General features: G+C 35.0%; 1 protein-coding gene across 13 annotated transcripts in view; it reads right to left on the bottom strand.

Moving 5' to 3' along the window:
* Cabcoco1 (ciliary associated calcium binding coiled-coil 1) overlaps positions 1-22,004 on the bottom strand; it is a 179,095-nt gene that overhangs the window by 87,206 nt on the left and 69,885 nt on the right. The window contains exon 6 of one of the 13 annotated variants that reach the window (XM_074078944.1): positions 3-21,038. The exons of the other annotated variants lie outside the window; for them this stretch is intronic. Coding sequence (XP_073935045.1) covers positions 20,949-21,038 — 90 coding nt within the window. The 3' untranslated portion in view covers positions 3-20,948. Of the gene's footprint in view, positions 1-2; positions 21,039-22,004 lie in introns of those variants that run through there. 13 annotated transcript variants of the gene reach the window in all.

Here is a 22,004-nt window from a genome sequence, read left to right as displayed (position 1 = left end):
AGAGGAAGAGAACTAAATTATGACAGCCTTTGCTGAGTAACCACAATTTTAGCCAGTTCCCTTACATATGCAACATGCTTCTATGTTCAGTATATTCTAGGTGCTAGCTCCTCTACATTCTTGATGCCATTGCCCCTCTGGTGCAATAAGAAACTTAGCATTTTCTTATTGCCTCTATTTTACTCTGTTCTGTGCTTTGGAGTTGTGAATTTTGTTTTTTACACTTTGGTCTTTGTTTCAAGCCTCAGTCCCTTACTCCCTTATAAGCTCTCTGTAGGCAGAGAATCAAGCTTTATCCTATACATCTTCTCCAGTTCTGACAGAAGGCCAAGAGCTTATTATGCTCAGTAACATCCTGGTGGTGATTGATACTACTCAGCAGAATATAGCTGTTCTTATGTGCACTGGTGAAGTTGTCACCCAGAACCTGGAGATGAGGACAATACAGGTTCTAGAGTTTAATATGAAAAGCCAGTACACTCTAGATCAGAAAGAGTTACTGAAAATGTAGGGGGCAGAGTAAAACTTCACTATGAACATTTGACAACTCCTTGGCAAGAATCTGTCAGTCAGAGGGAGTGTGATCGTCAACAATGGAAATGAAGGAAAAGGAGATTCAAGGAAGCCAACTTTGGCATTGCCCATCTGCCATGACTTTGGGAGAGAAAGAGGAGATGAGGGTACTAAAAGCATTAAGCATCTAAATCACTTAATTCGTTCATCTTGTTCTAATTCCATGTTTAACAAGCAATGTTTTGACCATAATTTGATTTCCCATCTCTCTTGAGAGGGGAACCCAGTTGAGAGTTCTGGTTTTTATGCCTTTTACATTCTTCACTATAAATCCATAAATTGTTCCAGTTTGTATAGTAAACTCTCATGAGCTTGTTATTACAACTCTGAGATGAGGTCACTTACTATGTGCTCACAAAGTCAGACCTTGAGCTCACAAATTTGAAGACCTAACTCTGGAAATGCATAAATTCACCAATTACCATCCTATGATGCCTAGAAAACATGGTGAAATTGTCCATTATTTTCTTTTTTGGTGAAGAACTTGCATGTCTATCATTCATTCATTTCTAACTTCTCCACAATATTTTAAAACAACTTATGTGTTACATTTCATCATTTAAATATTAACATTTTTCATTTAGATAGATTTTGGAATGTACTGGACACTTAGTTACTTCTTGGTTTTAACAATATGTCTGTATTTTAAACTGAATTTGTATTGTTACTTTTAACTTGAGTTTAGAGGAAGTTGCTCCTTAATGGAAGTATGGAAGTGCCTTACCTTAATAGGCAAGGAGATTTGGAAACAACAAGGTTAAATGATTGGCCTAAGGTCAAATAATTATTTAGTGACAGGGCTGGGAATCAAACCCTAGTGTGCTGACTTCTTTCTAGCTTAGGAAGTTTTTGGAAAACTGTAATATGTCATTAAGTTCCTTTACTTGGAAATTGTTGGTATTATTAGTTAATTTTTATTCTATGAGGTAACATCGTTTCAGAGTTTTTTATCTTAAGTGGACTAAATGCTAATCAAAACAGAGTATGAGAAAAAGAAAAAATATTTGAACTGCTGTTTTTTCTTATCATATGCATAACCCATGGCTTTTTCCTAAGTGGACATATTGGCATTTTCATCTTCTTACAAAATTATTTGTCCCCTTTTCCACTATTCTTGATTTGTACCCTCCCACATCTTTTATTGCTCTTTATTTTCCCAAGCTAGGGAAATGAAATAGATATTTCAGTGTCCTCTGAAATGTTATAGGTAAAGTAAGTTATACATGGGAAGCAGAGACAAGGGAAGATGATGAGGGGTTTACCTAGTGGTATAGATTTTAATGTATGGCAAGAAACAGAAAGTTCGTGGTGCAGGGGGATGAGCTAGACAATGAAAAAAAAGTTAGAGATGGTGGTGTGGCATGTACCTGACATCTCAGAACTCAGGCAGTTGTGGCAGGAGGATCTTGAGTTCAAGGCCAGCCTGGGCTACACAGGGAGTGAAATCTTGTCTTAAAATAGAAAGACAGAAAGAAAAAAAGGAAGGAAGGAAGGAAGAAAGAAAGAAAGAAAGGAAGGAAAGTAGGAAGGAAGGAAGGAGGGAGGGAGGGAAAGAAAGGAAGGAAAGAAGGGAAGGAAGGAAGGGGAAAGAAAAAAGAAAGAAAAGGAAGAAAAAGGAAGGCAGGAAGAAAGGAAAAGAACAGAAAGAAAGAATTAGAGATTGTTGAATTTACTGGAGGTACTGAGAAGGTAAGAATGAGCTGATCAGCAAGGTGAGAGTGTTTTCTTTTAATGAAGCAGAATTTTATCTTGTCTACTGTCACCAAATTTGTGTTACTGCTATGCTTTTCTACACACTGACTGGGCCTTTCTGCTAATCTGCTCTCACCCCCTGGTGAAGTTCTTAATGGATAGCTTCTTCATTCTGATAATAGCAGATTTTACCATCTGCCCTCTTTTGCCCTTTTCCCCATCAAATTATACACTTAAATGCAAATAGATATTTTCATTCAAGTCTTTCATTCTGTACCTCACACCCCTGGGGTCTGAATATCTTTACACGATTCATCTGAATTACTTGCCAACTAACTACTCAGTTTGCTGGTCTTTGACACCGTGTGTGTGTGCTCTTACATGTGTGTGTGTATGTGTGTGTGTGTGCATGTGTGTGTGTGTGCATGTGCATATATGCATGTGTGCATACATGGTGGGTGTATGTGCACATGTGTGCGCATTCTGTGTGTATATGTGCAGATGTGTGCGTGTGTGTGTATGCCTACTGGGCAGAAACATGGAGACCTGGAATTTTCCAGCTCCACATCGTGATTTCTTTGGTAGAGTGAGCGCCCATTTATTCCAAGAAGCTGAAGTGTGGCTCAGAGTTTTGCTTTTCTTTTCCTTGATTTTTATGAGTGTAGTTCTTATAACTATTGAATTGATTTAATTTGTGCACAAATACTGGGAGTGAGAATTTCTTTTCTTTGCATGTTTTACATACAACTAATGAGCCAAACCATGGCTCCGCTTTTCTCTTTTATGAAGAATTACTTTTAGTTGTGTTCTTGACTTATGATAAGGAAAAGAAATGTCCCAATTCAGATGAGCATAAAAATAAGGTTTTCATTAATATTAAGATACAGTTTCAAATACATAGTTTGAAATAAACATAAATGTTCAGAAGTTTCACAGTGAGTTTTCCCCCATTAAAAATGGTAGCTTTTTTAAAAAAAAATACAAGTTTGAGGAAAATTAGAATCAATAATTGTGGTGAGAACACAGAGCCTGGCAAATATGCTTAAATGAAACCGTCTGATGCAATACTTTCTTTAAAAAATACAATTAGGCCTTTGTATTTTTTTTTTTAACAAAACCTCATGTTTTACAACATCACTGGTTCTGTAATAAAATCTATTTAAAACAGAGAGACATGGTCAGCTTTATTAAGTTAGATTTTCTGAAAGAACATTATAATTTCCTCAAGTCTATGAATAGTTGAAGCAAATTAAATAAAGCTAGTTTTATAACTATTTTTATACATTCCTGTAGAATTGTAATTGTCTCATAGCTTTCTCCTCAAAAGTCTAATATGTTACCTCTTAAATCTGGAAAAATAAAAACAGAAAAAGATGGAGTAAGTTTATTTAAAAAGCACTTCTATCTGGTACCCTGACTTAGCAACCCCCCTTTTCCATATGAAAATAGACCCCATAATATTCAGATCAGGAGACAAAGGAAAGGAATTTAAGTGACTTGCCCAGGGCCTAATGCTGAGATTAAAAATCAGGAGTTTCTGATTATACACACACATCCATTTGGCCAAATGATTGGTTTTGCTTGACTTTCAAATACCCCCTAAATATTACTTTGAGTGTAAAGTAATAAGCGTGTTTCTCTTGCTGTTTTTGAATGCTTGCACACAAATGGATATAATCAAAATAATCATGTTGTTCCATGTGAATGCCATTTATATTTTTCCTGATAATGAGCAGACCATTTGAACCAAGGTGAATACATTAAAAGCTCTAATAAAAAAGAGAATAGATTTTTAAACAGAATAATGGACTGTTAAGTGAACATACAATAAATAATATCTACAGATGTGGTCAGTAGAAATTAGTTTTATATAACTCGCCAATATACATTTTTCCCAGATGTTATCTGTTACATGAAATTAAGTTAGCTATATTGTTCATTATGTGCACATGGCGTTAGTGTTATTTAAGACAGTTTACAATCTGCTTTAGTTGAATTGTGCTACGGTATTTAAGGAATATCAAGTAAATAGCTTTTTGGCATAATTTAATACTTGCAAGTACGAAATTTCATCATCAAACATTATGTATCTTTAAAAATGCAGATCTTTTACTTACAAGCCAAGTGAAATCACTAGAAATCTTTAAAAATTTGTATATTCAATATGAATTGGACATCTACCATGGGAATAAATGCTAAGAATTTTGACCTCTTCTGGAACTAAATACAGGGTCAGATTGAAACTAAAAAAATGCTTACAGGAATTAGACTCTGCTTCCAGATCTTAAGTGTGTCTGAAAAGTAGTATAAAGATTTTATCACAACAGTGTATTACTTCAAGCTTTATTTTTGTACTTTCTGTGAGAGCATTGTTTTTCTTCAGTAATTCTTCCAAGAAAGTATGGAAGTGATTTGTAGGTAGTGTTTATATCACTACGTACAATTAAGTTGGTAAATATTAAATTATTAAAGTGTTATTAAATTATTCAAGATATTAAAAATTCCATTGAGATTACAACTTTCTATTCTTTTGAGTGGCAGAAAGCAAGATAAATCTGTTCAGTCCTTTTTGAGCCACAGGCATACAGACAAAAAAAGTGGATTTGCTTTGAAAAGACATTTGTTTGGAATTGTCAGAGGATGACTTCATATGTAAATCAGAACTTACTAAAATATGTCAAAGTTTCAAAAAGCAAACTTTATTGCCAGCTTTCTCCACTATTAACTTGGGGAAAAAGGCACAAAAATTCCTGTAATGTTTTAACTATTTTCCCCCCTTGAAGAAAGGCATTACTCATCTGCAAGTCTAATTAAGAAGTAGTTCTGTGGTTCTGGAAATTTTTAACAAAAAATTGTAACTCATTGCCCACAATATACTGCACATAAAGTAACAACATATGAATGCCACCTGCAAAATGCAATAAACTCGGGTCATGTCATACTGAGGCCATAAATTTAAAATGAAAAAGAGAGGAAATTCAAAAGCTAAGATTATCAGAGAAACTAATTATTCCATTGCTAAAGTATGTTTCTTTGGTGTTAGGACCATTGCAAACTTCGTAATACACCCTGTAAATGTGTATCAATTCTGCTACAAGAGTCCTCTCCTTCCTTTGCATTTTGACTTGGAACTAAACTTGCAAATGCAGCACATTAATTTTCTTTCCTATGCTTAATAGGCAGTATTTACATTTTGAAAAGGTTCAAAATGTTGCCAGGCTTCTGCAGAGTATGAATAGACATCTAATAGCAATGTCTATTTTTATCCACAGCATACTGGTAGCTTGAACATTTATAACTTAATAGAGCGTTGAGACCATCAGATCCACACACACTAATCACCTCAATAGTGAATGGTAACACAACACAACAAGTCAGGACAGGAAATGAAGGCTACCCATTCCAGCTGAATCTGCAAAGAATTTCAGTTGGCAGGCCACAGCAAACCAATTTGCAGTCTGGCTAGGATACTTCAGTTAACACCTTGGGCCCATTTTTATTTGTGTATCTTGATTTGATCTTGTTTCACTTGGGCTTGAAAAAATAATTTTTAAAAAGTTAGATAATTAAGGGAACTTATTCCAGAGGTCTTTAGATATTTTCAATATTTCTAAATGTACTTCTGCTTAAGGTCTTTACTACAATTTGAAATCTGAGTGCGCCTATCTTAATGACCTCAGACAATAAAATCCTCTTTAATGAATCGGAAAAGGCCTACCTTCTTGTAGCTTAAATGCAATTTAAAAGGAAAAGATGTTTTGATCTGGCTCTAGTGCAAACATTTCCTGAGGGAAAGAATCTTTCTTCAGATACCCAGATATTTTCTAAAGGTCCAATAATCTGGAAGATGGATCACTGAATTATAGGCTTTAGGCTTGGCTCCATTCCTAATTGTGTGATGCTAAGAAAATCCCTAGGACTCAGTTTATTTATCTGTAAAGGAGGATAATGATAATTGCTACCTGGCTACTTCATTGAATTGTTTCAAGCACAAATTAGATAATGTGGATGAAAATGCTGGGAGTTCTTCAAAGGGAAGGTATTATTAAACCTCAAGGTGTATTATTATTATTATTTATAATTACTGTTATTATTGAAAGGATCATCTTTCTGATGTGATCATTGAAAGACAAACTGGAGCAGCCATGTTTGAGGACATTTGTGTACATATCTGTTAACATTGGTCAGGGCAGCCCAATTACCTCAGAAGAATCAGTTAATGAGGACATCCTATCATCCTGTTTCCATATAGTGATAATCTTTAAAATAACAAACATGCATCCACTACCATCTTATTGGCAGAGTTCCTTGGACCCAAACAACTTCCTTTTTGAAGCTCAGGTAGTGTGACATGATTAGGTAGTTGTGTGGAATAGTCAGAACTGTAGCAAATCACCTACTTATAAAGGGAGTGTTTACACCTAACTTTTCAAATTAGAAAATCCCCCTCTTCCTTCTCTGCCCAATTTATCGCTTTTTCTATCTTTTGCTTTTTCGCAGCAAATGTGGCCAAGGCTCACATTCATTTCACAAAGATTCCATTCAAGAAACTTGGTCAAAATTAGAGCGTTAGGCCATTTCAGGGCAAACTTTCAACACATATTTCTTATGAAAATGAAATTCTGAGGCTCTTGAAACTACTAAATTTGCATCTTACTTTTGATTTTTAGATTGTCCTTATCTGGTAACTTCCTCAGGGTGAGGGTCAGAAAGTATGATTCTACTAAAAATAGCTGGAAAACACCTAATGCTTTTCAAAAATCTTTTTAGAGGCCACTTGGGTATATTTGTTTAGACTACTGGGTTACTACTGGGTTACACTCTAAAAGGCATGACCTTGAAGTTAATATAAAGTATTTCAAACAGTTGTAGTCACACATGAATTTTTGTTTGGTTTCATCTAGGGTGTTGTATTTTAAATTTGAGGTTATTAATATGAAAAAATTATCTCTCTTTAAAGGAAATTAAATATCACTATCAGATAATTAGTAAGAAAAATAAATATTCTGAAATATATTAGCATAAAATTGAAATGTGCCAGTATGTGTTTTCCACCTGCAAAATACTGTATATTTGGAAAGTTTATGCTTAAATGTTATTAAATAAGCCATATCACTGCTTAGGAAGTTGTACATATTTTTCCATATGCCCCTTTAGAAACCAAGTATTTTGCATATAACTGATTTGAGAAAGATTTTGAAACTGGGGATTGTCCATTAATTAAGATAAAAGTATATGTATATATACTGTGTTTGCAATTTTCAAATTGTAATTTCCTGTACATTTATTAAATAAAGTAGTATTTTGCCATTAAAAAGTAAAAATGTACAATCCCTTAAAAAAAGAATCATAAAGATGAGTTTGACAATTGTCTTTGTGGGAAACCTGTTTTAAGTTGTCAAATACAATTTAAAAACTAATTTTTACATACATTGCACTTTCATTGCACCTTATGATGGCTTGTATGCAGATGAAGTTATGTCCGTGTTTTTCATATTTGAGAATACTCTTTTTGAGTAAGTACTTGTAATTTGCAGAAACTAGATGAGACAATAAATTATAATGGTTAGCACAGAAACTACAATGGAAGAACACTAAATCCTTGTTCTAGTCTTTCTTTTTTCATGGGCTTTCTGTTATTTTGACAGTTTAAACCACCCGAGTAAAGGGAAACTGAAACTATTTGGATAAAGCTGTACATGTAATTTACTTAACTTCAAAGAGTAGTGATTGAACTTACTGTACTTCAGTTCCTGGAGTCGTCAGTTGAAAGTAGGAAAATAGAAAACTCTTCTTAAAACTATATTGAAACTAATTTCACTTAGAAATATAAAATTTGGGGGGTTAAATTAGAGTGTTTATAAAATGCTATGAAACCTTTAGAGCAGTCAATGTAATGTTATTATTCCTGACCTCTTAGACCAAAGACATCTATTTTAAGTAATCTGACATTAAAAATGTCCTGACAAATATAGATTAAAAACAACACCGGAAGTTGTAAATCAGTTGGTAACCCTTAGCATCAAGGAAACAGGAGACCACGAAAATGTAGTCATTTACTTTAGTCAACCTCAACTTTAATTTTTAACTAAAGAAAATTTGTGGAAGGCATGATGTTTACATTTTAGATATTTTATTCATAGTTTGTGTGTTTCCTTTTTTTGTAGTAGGTTCATAAATTATTATTACTAAGAAACATGTTGTCACAGTTACAAATATTTCCCTCCTCTGCTTAGCCCTTCCTCTCTGGCCCCCACTTTAAAAAAAAATTTCTACTAACTGATTCTTTAACTGTATCAGGCACTCTTCTCCAGGCAGCAGGGAGGAAACTACTGTTGACTGCTGTTAGGTGCTTGCTGTTCTAGAAGCAGGGCTCTTTCAGGAGTAAGCCAAACCCTTCCTCTTACGCAAGGCAGTCCTTTATTCTGTACATGGGAGGATGTCATTATTTTAGTCACATGAAATCATTAATTCCCTTTAAAAGAATGAGAGTAGACATGGTGAGATTCTGGGACTTTTTATGGAATCTGAAATCTTAGAAAGGAATTACAAAACTGATTTTGTGGGCAATAGATGTTCTTAAAAAAGGACTTTCACTTATAATCTGTAACTCGTGAATTTCTTTAAAACAAACCCCATACATTTGGGTATATATTTATTCAAGATTGGACTGCTCTAGAAATCTGGACTCCCCCCTTTAAATGTATATGATAGTCTTGCATTGGCTCTGCCACACAGCAGAGCATATATACGAGAGTGAATTCTTTGTAAAGTTTGGGAGTTGGATTAAGTCATCTCTGGTCCAGTTACAGATGTTCCATCTTATGTCTCAAAATTTCAAGGGGCTTTTTTTCTATTTACACCCACCTGTGTAGATCTCCCAACTCAGTACCTTTCTGTCATGGTGCAGAAGAATGTTTGGACTACACTCTCAGCACTTACTGGAGTCTTAGACAGGCTGAAACTTGTCCATTTATTTCTACTTAATTATGTTCCCAAGCCTCCTCCTCCTCCCATTTTCTTTATCTTCCAGTGTCACCAGGTTCTCTGTTACTGGACAAAGGCTGTGGTTGTCTTTAGTTACTCCCCCTCTTTACTTCTAGCATTCAATCAGTCACACCAGTCATTGGGGACAGCCAAAAATGTCCTCTGTTCCTTATTTTTCATGCCAGTGACCATCTTCCTGCCTTCAAATCCAAGTTCCTGACTTCACAGAGTTAGAACTCCCAAGGTAATGAACTATGAACTCTCTTTCCCAATATGCACAGTGTCTGGAATATAATGAATGCTCCATAAATAGTTTTTTGATGAAGAAGAAGAAAAAGCAAAGCTTGGAGCAAGCAGCTTTTCCAGTGCCAATGGCTTCTCCTTCTCCCTCCTTTATTCCTTATCCCCACCAGTCAAAATTCCATATGGTCTTTTATACCAGTTGGTTCACTGCAGTGAAGTTTTCCTTGTCTTCCTTGTGCTCTTAAGTATCTTGCTTATTCCTTTTGCATGGTGCTTGTCATACTGACCTTGAGTTACAGCCATGTATGAGTGATCTCCCACCATTTTGAAGACATAGCTTGAGGGCAGGGCACATGTCTTACACATCTTTAGGCATCCATTTGATGTTGTGTATGACACTAGGATATCAATTCATTTAAAAATATTTCAGGGCTGCCTAGTTTGATAAGCTAAAATTCAGTTAGAAAAGTGCAGAATGAAAAATGATACTACCCGGAAGCCAACACAGTTACTTTACTCCATCAGTGCAGTACATGTATTTTTAGGTATCAATGGAGCCTTGGAATATTTGTTTGATTAGGACAATATAAAAAAAAAAAACTAAACTGATTCTCATTGATTTGATTGCATTAATAGTTGTTCTCAACTGACTAAGAATTCAACTTATGTATCAACAGAATGACAGGTGTTTTAGACACCCATCATGTAGTTTCAAATTCTAAAGAGTTCCCTGGAGATAATCACTCCCTACCTAGTTCCCATGGATGGATGTAGCATCAAGAAATCTCTAGGGGAGAGGGCTGGGTGAGATGACCTACTATTGAGACTACAATTGCTTTTCCATTGCCTTCCAATTCTCAGTTCTTCCCATTGGCCCTTCTACTCCTAACACAATATGAAAGGTACCTACTGGAGTTGTGCAGTGAAGAAGCTCCAAGAGCAGTGCCGGTCACCTTCCAGGAAAATAAATGCTGATGGTGAGAAAAAGAAGCAGCACTCACTTACTGAGAACTTACTCTGTGCTTGGCATTGGACTAGCTGGAGAGCACATTATAAATATGTCCCCAAGTCATAGTATTATTGACTTCATTGTTTTTCTTTTAGGTGAAGAACCTAAAGCTCAAAGACATTAGTCAAAGCCACAGAGCTAGAAAATGGTGAATTCTAGTCAGAACTTGAACTCAGATCCATTTGACTCAAAAGTCCATTTGGCTAATCCTTGGACAATTGGACCCCTACGCTGGTTCTTTATAGATTTCCCAAAACATTTATGTCCAGTTTTTGGTTGAGGGAATGGAAATTCAGAAAAATAAAATGATATATGCACACTAAGGATCTGAAAGCATAAGTTTTCCAATAATTTCAGGAAGAGAATTAGCTCTTCACAGTGCTGGGACTACTGAACATTGTTCCAAAAATAAGTCAATAAAACTAAGGCATGGAGGATTGAAGTAAAAAAAAATGGCAAGATATAAAAAGCATTGGGTTTATAAAGAAATCTGAGAACATGTTTAATTCATTGATGTAAACAAAACAGCCTAGGAGCATCAGTTTGCTTTTGGTGACTAAAACTGTATGTTCCTGCTCAAATAGCAATTTGTCCTATTTGCTGTAATTGTAATTACTGTTTTCATTGGAATCACAGTTTTCTCCAGGAAGAGGCAGGCAGAAAAACAACCAAATAACCTAGGCAGTTAAGAAAGACATTGAGAAATGGGTATGGTGGTGTGAACAAATTCCTTTTACCTGGTATTTTAATGTGCTTTAAATCCATTTCCATATTTTTAATTAACACTGAGTTCCAAAAAACTTTCTGGAGGCCATTTAAATCACAAATGGGGGAAAAAGCAAATTTACTTTATCAGAAAATTGACTATGGACTATTTTGGTGGCTTTTATTATTTTTACATATTAATGATTAAAATTAAATATGGCCTGATTACTCATGACAGAAGACGACAGTGAAATAATTTTCATGGCTGATCTAATTTTAAAGTCAAACCTGGGTGAATGAGATATTAGTGCTGGTGTTTCAATGTCCACCTTCAGCTCTCATTTCCCATCAGATCTGTCTATTTCACAAGAGGAATTACACAGCAGGACTAAGCTACTTTTCTAGAAGAGACACAGGAGTGTAGTGGCTTTGTCTCAATTGCTAGTCTATGGGGACTGTGTTGCTGCTTCTGTCCCAAGAATTTTAGGCACCTATTTTCATGGTTTGAGTGGGAAACAGAGAATATGGCCTTAGTGCTATGTCAAAACACTGCCATTGTCACAAGTAAAAGGCATGACTGCAGCTCTCTGAGGGTACCTGTTCATCCACAGCCCCACAGTAAGGGCCACTGTTACCTCATCTATGAAAAGGGGACAACAAAGGCTACCTACTCTATGGGATTTTGTGAAGATTAAATCAATACATGAAAAGCACTTACAGTATCTGGCATGTGGGAGTAGCTTGAAAGTGTGAGGGTTTTTTTTTTTTTTAAACAATTCTTTATCTCAGATATATGGCTTCACCAATGCTAAACAAAGCTAAGAAAAGAACTTGATCTATTTTGTTCACCACTTCAAGTGGGAAATCATTGGGTGGTCTCATATGGTCAATAAGTCATCATTTTACCGTATGGTCTCTTCACATAGAGGTATCAAATTTTAGGATTTTTTTCCCATATTTCTTCTCTACCCCCTAACACACCCTATTACTCAGGCTATAACTCATCTGTCTAACATTGCTCATTGACTTTTTCATATTCCTCTTCTCATGATTATCCCAAAGGATGTCCACGAGTTGTGCAAAATGAAGAGATCGTGGCAGTAAGACTGAAATTTCAGAATGTATGTAATCTGCTCTAGGAATAGGGATTTATTCAGGCCAGGAAAACCCTTGAAGGGTCATTCTGGTTTTCACACTTGTATGAACATAGCCTTGGGAGGGGGGGTTGCTAATGAAGTCAGTGAATCTGGCCCAGCATGTTAATTTACTCAATTCAGGGAACTTCCTGGTATTTATAAATGAACTCTGTATATTAGGCAATCTATATTTAGATAAGAATATCAGAAAACAGTACATCCTGCAATATACTGCTTCAACAGATTGTAATGTAGTCAGTCCACTCTCCCAAAGCTAACATCACTTAAAAGTTAAAAAAAAACAACAACAAAAAAAACAAGCAAGGACAATGAGCTACTGTTTCAAAGTTCTGCAAGAAATAAGAAACCAGGGCTAAAAATATTCAAATAATAAGGCACATTGCAAAACTAAGTTATAGCATTAATTGGGTTAATCTTATTATACAACCTGCAATTAAGCCCTAACATATTTCAGATTGCTGGTATCAGTGGAAACATCAGCCACCTGATTGCTATCATTGCCCCAGGAGGAGATGAAGGATTTACCTCTGAAGGATCTGGTGTTCAAGATGTGTTTTGAAGAGCAGAAAGATATCAAAATGTTATGAAGAGGCACATTCTATTTTTTTTAGCTTTGATTTGTATTAGGAGCTTTTTATTCCCATTGTGCTCAACAATGATGTATAAATACTAAGAAATGACTGAGAAGACAATATTCTTTATTCTAAAAAAAGTACCAGCTTTCTTATGGCTTATGTTATTGTAACTGATTTATTTGCTTACTCATTGGTGAATAATTTTACTTTGGTTTTAGATAAAGAATTGTAACATTGTAACTGATTCATTTTATATCAGATTGGTTTTTCTATTAGTACATTTAAGACACTTTATTATTTCAACAAGAATTTTTTAGAGCATTTGCTGTTGTTTCTCTGAACTTCACCATCTCACTAGCATCTGTCAGATTTAATCACCTACTGAACTACCTTATACAGATTACCTTATCAGAAAAAGTGTCACCTTGTGAGCTTAGGTGTGAGAATTGCAAAATAAGGCTGAGGTACACTAACAACTGCTGTGCTAATTTATTATAATTTTTTTTGTTTGCAGAGATAAGACATGAGAAATGTTTCTATTTAAATTAATTTCCTATTATTTCAACATAAATACCAAATAGCACTGAAAAAAAAGTGAGAACATAGAATATTCCTTAACTAGGTTCTAGTGACAATAAAATTTATTTTCTAAGCATTTGGTACCAGTTATGTCACACAGTTCTAGGTATAGAATCATACATTGCAATTAAGACAAAACATAGATGCTTAGAATACTGGATGGAAATTTCTGATTGCCACATATGAGGGCTGATTTATAGGATATGAACTGGAAATAATTGCATGGCAAGCTAGTCTACAACAAAGCTTTAATTCACTGGGCTGACACTGTAAACTCATAATCTGTTGACCTAGCACCAACCATGATAGATTACAGCCGTTCAAAACACATAAAACATGTCCCTTTCATGAACATTCTGGGAACTGTAGTTCAGATGACCCCTGTAAAAACAACCGCAAGGGTTTTAACCAAGCTGGTTCTCTAAGAAACGTAAAAATCATGAGTCATTATATGATTAAAATTCAGAACTAGGTGGCAATGAATCACATGAAGTTATCACCTTTAAATCACCAAAGAGAGCATAAATTGAGTCCTATAAAGCTCCATGAGTCTCAATGCATTTTTAACAAGATAAACCTCTTATATAAACAAGTTTTTATTATTATATTTATTGTTATTATTATTAAAACTAGAGTAAAATTTAATACTCATAAAAGTGAAGGGCTAATGTTGCAGGCTTGAGCCAGAAAGAGCATAGGTCTGTGCTGTGTAAACTCCTTTATGTAGCTCTGCTAATGTATTTTGACCTATTCTTGTTCTTAGGAGTCAGTGCCAAACATGGGAATTTGTGTGGTCTTTAAAACATGCGTTAATGGATAAGATATATAGCAAGAAGCCCTCAAATCTGTCTTGGTTTTTAACGTAAACTAGGGTTTGAATTCTAGTCACAAAGAACCAGTGAGAGGTCAACATAACTGTTTCATCTCACTACCCTCTCCTCCACTTCCTTTAAACAATGTTTTGGATCTTTTAAAGAAAAGGAGTTGCAATACCATCTAACCAGGTGTGGTGTGCTTCTATAGTCCCAGCTACTTGGGAAGTGGAGACAGGATGGTTGAGGTTCACAGCCAGCCTGAGCAAAAGTTAGTGAGATTCTATCTAAAAACAAGCCAGGTAAAGTGGTACATCTTCCCACTTAGTTGGGAGGAGGATCATGGTCCAAAGATCATGGTAGAAGGCCAGCCTAGGCAAAAGCATGAGATACTATCTGAAAAATAACTAAAAGTAAAAAGTGCTGGGGCCCTGGCTCCAGTGGTAGAGCACTTTCCTAGGAAGCAGGAGATCCTGAGTTCAATCACAGACACACACACACACACACACACACACACACACACACACACACACGAGAGAGAGAGAGAGAGAGAGAGAGAGAGAGAGAGAGAGAGAAATCATCTTGCTAGATTTGTAGCAAGCTGTAGTTTGTAACCAATTTGTAGCAATTTGTAACCATCTGCTGTACTATACTACACTCATGTTCTTAACTGTTGCATAAGATTAAGATTTTGGTTCAACTGATCTGGGCACATTTCATATGTTAGATATAGGTTGGTGCAGTTAGAAGGCTAGGGATATAAATACAGTTATAATCAAATATAGTTCTAAGTAAAAATGGCTATGGTTGGGTTAGGGTAGAGAACTGTCCTGTTATTCACTCTTTATTTATCTAATAACTGAATAGCGCACAAGTCAAGGGATCAGGCAGAAAAAGAGAAGAGCAGGGAAGGAAAGGACATGGTGGAGTCTGCAGGTGGACACCATTTTCAGCTGTGTGCTCCTCACAGTAATTACCCAAAGCCAGAGGAGTAAGTGGCAATAAAAGACTTGGAATATAAATATGTGAAAATAAACTTGGCTCTTGCAGAATTTGAGCATAATTGTTAATTTTTGATAAATATTGCTTTGATTATAAAAACAGGAGAAACACTGTTGTTGGCCAATGTTTATTTTTACTTTAAATGTTTATGGTTAGAAGGATACAAATAGACCTGGTGCTAGATTATGGAAAACACACTTGATAGCTAAATATAAAAAATCCAAATATTAATAACTACTGACATTTATGTAGTCCTTTCCTCCCAAAGCTCTTGACAAATATTACGGACTATATATTAACACAGGAATAACACTAAAATGTTGCTACCCTTTCAAAGGACTAGACATTAATCCAAGAAAAGAGTAACAAATGGATAATCTACTTAAAATATAGGTATGCATTTGGAAATGAAACCTCATACCATTTCATCTCCCTCTCAGTGTTTCTAATAATTTATTTCAATTTAATTGAGTTACTGATCTTATTTACTTCCATTCTCCTACTAGGACTCCTACTGTGTTTGCATTTTTTCTTAGCTGGGGCCTAAGGTGGTGCATGACTGCCATGGGGCAGTGACTATGTACCCCACTGATGGCGCCTCTTTTCTGAAGAATGCAACTCCAGCTCTTTAGTGCCTCCTAGCGTAAGAAGGGCTGATATGCCAGTGCAACACAGGAGTGCCATCTACAGAAGGACTAATTCTATTTCAATCCATCTTGATTGAACCAAGAATGTTTTCAGTTATCTGAGAAACACCATCTGTCTCAAACCAGTTCCATTTATGAAATATTTGATCAAATGAGCTGTTGCTGGGCTGCTTGCTGACACTGAATAAAAGGATGTGGTGCTTGTCATACTTGCCTGGACAAAGTATAAATTACCTAGCAATAATCATTTTTAAAGGCCACAAAATATAAAATGTTTAATGTACACACTTAGGGCCCTTACTGTAAAATATGAATTATTTTATTGGATTCTCAAAGTATGACTGGCAATGACAGAAACATAAATTAAGGTTCTCTGCATTTCCTGTAATGATGTTATAATTTGGGAGTTTAAATTTCAGGCTTATTCTAAATAACTTGCTTTAAATTTTAACATTCTTCTGTCCTCCTCTATACATCTTATGTACTTTCAAAAGTTAAGTCAACCTCCCAGCAATTCTTTAAAGCTTTCACAATGTTTTTCATAAAACACAGGGCTCTGCATTTTTAACCTTATCTATGCCATCATTTTCAGCATACCTTTACTGAACAGGCACTACACACCAACACTATCTTTTTTGGGATTCAGAGATAAACAGCACACCATCCTAACTTCCAAGAGGGTCACAATTTAGTCTATGGGTGGGGAGGCTTGGTAGGAATGACTATGAGGAAATTTTCAGAGTAAAATAATTCTTAGAAGTATATGTACGGAATCCTAGAAATTCAGGAAAAAGACAGCCAATTCATTTTGAGGAGAGGGAAGATAACAAAGGATTCAGGGAAAGCTTATGGGGAGATAGTGCCTGAGTTGAATTAGGATAAATTAACAAATGGGGCTTTGTTAATAAATGGGGCTGCCTAGGGAGAGAAAATCCCAGAGAGACAAACACACAGATAGGTAGAGGAAAAAACATATGAAAAGTATAGAGACAAAACAAGAATATCCCAGAGCAAAAGATGCACATGGTGTTGCCAAAGGGTTGGGGTAAAATAGGCCTGGGTGGGCCTGGGTCACATTTAATAACCACATGACCTTTTGGGAAATTATTTAATCTCCTAGAAGCCTTGAAATTTTATCTGTTAAATGAGAAAGTAACCTTCCAATTGATAGTAATACAATCAGTAGAGCCAACTTTCTTAGGGACATATATAAAAAATTCAGACTTAGAATTATGGAAATAAAAATATGGTGTTAAAGTTTAACAATAGCAAAGTGAAATTTAGTTGAGGAGTGTGAATGTTTTTAAATATTAAAATGGAAATGTTTTAAATTTCATTTGTGACTTATAGTCTCTCAGAGTAAGTCATGTCCAGAAGTGAGAATGTTTATGTTTTGCTAATGGCTACATTGAAAAGACAGAGGGAAAAAAATAAATCAAGGAGTTTATTTTCCATATGTCCAAATAATATCCAGGAATTTTTAGAAAAAAATTTAGCAAAAGTTAGCACAATGTATTTCCCTCATCATTTGCTGAGAGGAAGCCTGCTTGATTAATGTAATTAAAGGGTGGTTTGTAATTCAAGACTCAATTAAAAAAATAAATTTGGCCTTATTACTTTACTTCCAACTGGTGGTTTTCCTAGTGTGATTTTTGAGCTAAAATCTGTGCCTGCTTTGTTCATGACACATGAGTTGTTTTAGCACATCCTCCCCCCTGCTGTGCATATGATTAAGAAAGCAGAGGTTAAATAGTGCAGTAAAAAATTGGGTAAATTCATTCTATTTTTGCTCACAGTGCCTTTTAGTCCTTCCCCCCCTTTCAGGACTATATGAGTGAAGAAACCTATTATCTTTTCCTGAAATTATTTAAGATATGTTCTTGTGCTGAAAATGTGACTTGTCTCTCTTAACATTTCTAGTACACTGATTTTGTGATATCTGTGCTATAGGTGTTGTCTGTATTGGCAAGAAAACCAAATGCAAGTATATCCTACTATTTATTGAATGCTAATGTATGTTGGACACTGTGATAAGAATTTTGCATACATTGTTTTATTTTTACTTTGTGATAATCCTATGGGTATAATCATTCTCATTTTTAGATGAGAAATAAGAGGCTCTGAGAGGTTATGCTATTATTCCAGCCCCCAAGCCCCACCCCCAATTAGCAGGTGACAGAACTGAGGTGCTAATTCTGGTCTATTTTAATCCAAGTCAGAGCTCTTATCAATTTGCTTTTCTGTTTTTTTTCTTGTAGTTAAGAGTTTGATTGAAGAGATTTGAATTTAGTTTTTGTGGAAAAATTGCATGTAGTTGTTAAAACACAGGTTAAATTTAGCTGAATAGAAATCTTATGCTCATGGGGGCAAAAGTAGTCAGTCTTGCACTCTTTGAGTTGCAGTCTATTGTGGGTGGGACTACAGGAAATCACACCTTGAGCAGCATGGGCGTCATACAGCTGGGAAAATGTGACAAACTAAACATGTTCAAAGCAAAGGAACACTTTTTCCCCCCATAAATCCATTCCTCCCCTATTATTCTAGGTAATGGTGTTAATACCACTCAGGTGTCCAACTAAATCCTGGTAGGCATCCTTGGTGCCTCTGCATCAAGTTCTCACTGAAGCTTTGCATCCAGTTCCTCAGCAAGTCCTGTCAGCTCTGCTCTAACTTATCACTGGTAATACCATGTACATTTTAGGATTAATTCAAATTTCAGAAAACCTTCAGCAAATTTCTTTCACACATGAGCTGCAAGATTTAAAGATTTGTTCAGGTTCTTTTCTGCAGAGAACAATTTAAAAATTCTTTACTCCTTGAATGATGCTCACTAACCAATCTATACTGATGTCATTGCCATAGAGGCATATCATACATTTTATGTTACCTTAATTGATATTAATATTTTTATTAAAATGTAGGAAACTTAAATCTTTAATTCCATTTTATTATATGACTTCCTTTTAATTGGATTATCAAGCAATCTAGGAACCTGTCCATTGTTTTGATTTAATATGTATCCTTTCTTTTTGGATTACTACTTTCCTTATGATCTGAATTTTGGAGAGTTGCGCTTTACTTGATGTTTTGTGGATTTCATTGTCCACTTATATTACTTTTTCTTCATCTTCCATCATATTTTGATTTTTTTCTCAGTTGTTTAATTTGTCATTTTAAACATGACAAATGAAGGTATCCTGCCTCTAAATCTAAATCAGAAGTCATACTTTCTCACATGTTGAACTAAAACATTCTGAAAGTCTGCCTAAATTATAGTTAAAATGGTATATTCAGGATTTATTGAATAAAATGTTTGCATTTCATTTGCACTTTGGTTTTTATTCCAAGTCTTCAAAAATGTATTTTAGAGTTCTTAAAATGTCATTTAACTCATGGCAATTCTTGAATAGCTTTTTTACACAGCTGATGTTTGAAATTTTCTATAGACTAGTTTCTAGTTCTATACATTTCAAATCTGGTTTCTCCTCCACTGCTGACACATGTCCAGATCCAGCCGCCAGTCACATTGCAGCATGATCTTGGACCTGGAACCTTTATATAATGATGTTGCAATGGATAGCAGGAGAAGCTTGCAGAAAGATTACTAGATATAGATTATCATATAAATCTATGTCTCCCAGTTGAATCAGTGACCTACAATACTTATTTATCCCTATATCCAGCTGTTTGTAGGATCAACTATTTGTTTATATGTTGTCCTTCCCCTATCATATCCAACTTAATCTATTAAACACTAAACTCATCACCACAACCCTTTGAATTATTATGAAAAGTAGCTTTGCTAATTATGTTAATGGCACAATTACCCTTTTATGTAAATTACTCCTTTATACTCTTGCTCAAATCTGTGCAAATTTTGGTTTATCTTAACTTCCTAGTCTTTCATATCCAAATGTTAAATTTATAATATTACTTTTGTCCTTTATAATATTACATTTGTCTCTTCTTTTCTGTTACCATTGCCCTAGCCTAGCAGTTAAAAAAATAATTTCTCAATTTCTTAGTTTCCTAATTAGTCTTTCTGTCCCTAATCACTTTCATTTCAAAATGTTGTGTGTAACATTGCCAAGTTACTTTGCTCAAAATACTGCTTTTATCATAATAGTGTCATGCTTAAAACCTGCAAACTAAATTGTTATAACATTTAGATAAGAATTCTTACCAGAGATAGAATTTAAAAATAAGCTCAGATTTGTAAAGAATTAAAGCTACTTCCATATCCATTAAATATTAATTGGGATAAATTGCTTGGAAAGCCAGTCTGAATTTGAGAGCAGTCTGAATTACAGAATATTTTTCAAATAGACTACACTTTCAAATTGTAGCAATTCTGTCTCTCAAGCAAGAGTCTCATAAAATTGAACCCTTATGCCTAAGCCAGCCACCTGTAATGAATTAACTTCTCTCCTACACACAGAGTCTCTTACTAGTTGTGTTCTCTCCTTGAGAACATTAAGAAAATAGTTACTTGATTATTTTTTGTGGGACCTAGTTTCTCACAGAATCCTTATTGAAAAAGACTGGTGGAGCAATTAGAACTGCTAATAAAATATCACAAGTAGAGAGTCTGTATCTACCTTAATGACTTGGAAAAGCAAAATGAAAGAAAAACAAACCTCATTTACATATAAACAGCAAATGCCAAATTCAAACTGTCCTTACTGAACAGAACACGAGTAATTACAAATGTACACCAAAAATAAAGAGGTCTTGGGGCATATTTGAGGGAGAGAGAGAGAGAACGCTACATATGATAAAGTTTGAATTTCCATGGCTCTAAAACTAAACAGTCTCCATGTAATATTACCTAAAGTTATCTCTTTATTCTTTTATAGAGCAAAGTTTACTATTAGTGTAGACCAGGTTGATGTACTGAAACTGCTAAGTCATTTGGGTTTGAATTAATATGTTTTTTAGTCTATATAATTTGCTTTTTTTTCTTTCTTTTATTTTACGTTTTTACATTTACTCACATGTGTATACGTTGTTTGTGCCACCTCCTCCCTTGTGGGCAGAATCTGTTCTGCCCTCTTGTTCTTCAATTTTGTTGAGGAGAAAACAAAAGAGAAAGACATAGCATTTTTGCTAGTTTGAGCTAAAGACGGCTATACAGAGAGATTCCTAGTGTTGATTCCATGCACTTAGGTATCGCAACTCACATTGGTTCATCTCTACCAGACCTCTTCACTACTTCCTGGTCCCCTTCCCATAGTGGCCTCTGCCAGCTTGAGATTACTATATTTGCTCCTCTACAGTGAACACATCAGCCACATTCATGTTTTAGGTTTCCTTCCCTTTCCCTGTTCCTCCCATTCTCCCCTTAGCATGTGACCCACATCCAATAATATTACTGCATTTGTTTTAGGTCTATAATCCACATATGAGGGAGAACATGTGATTTTTGGCCTTCAGAGCCTGGCTAACTTCGCTTAAGATGATATTCTTCAGTCTACATAATTTTTAAGGAGTTTCAAATTGTTACAACATTTACCATCCAATATAATTGTTAAGATATAATACATCATATGCTCTACTGATTTTTATGTTAGGGTTATAGGAAAACTTTTTTTACTTTTGTGGTGCTAGGGATGAAACCCTGGGCCTCATGAATGTTAGGCAAGTTCTTTACCACTGAGTTATAAACCAAATCCTAAGAAAAAATAATATTTGAGAGGAGACATAACATTTTGATTATAGCACTATCACTAATGTTTTTGTTTAATTATTTAAAAACTAAAGGTGGATAGCATTTGTTAACAATATAAAGTAGTAACACTGGTGTATCTGGATAGCATTTAGCTATTAAAGTGATAGAAACACCCCCAACTGCAGCAGCTGTAACAACATAGTATTTTATATTGCCTTCACCTCACAGTCCAGAAGTAGATAGTTCATAATGGCCGCTCTACCTGGAACCATCTCTTTCATATTCTAGCCAGTAAAATAGAAATATTTTTCTTTTTCTTTTCTTTTTTTAAATGTGTATGCTCTGCCTCTTAAGG

This window comes from Castor canadensis, chromosome 7 (assembly GCF_047511655.1).
Source record: "Castor canadensis chromosome 7, mCasCan1.hap1v2, whole genome shotgun sequence".
NCBI classification, from domain to species: domain Eukaryota; kingdom Metazoa; phylum Chordata; class Mammalia; order Rodentia; family Castoridae; genus Castor; species Castor canadensis.
This window is presented reverse-complemented; position numbering and strand designations above follow the sequence as displayed.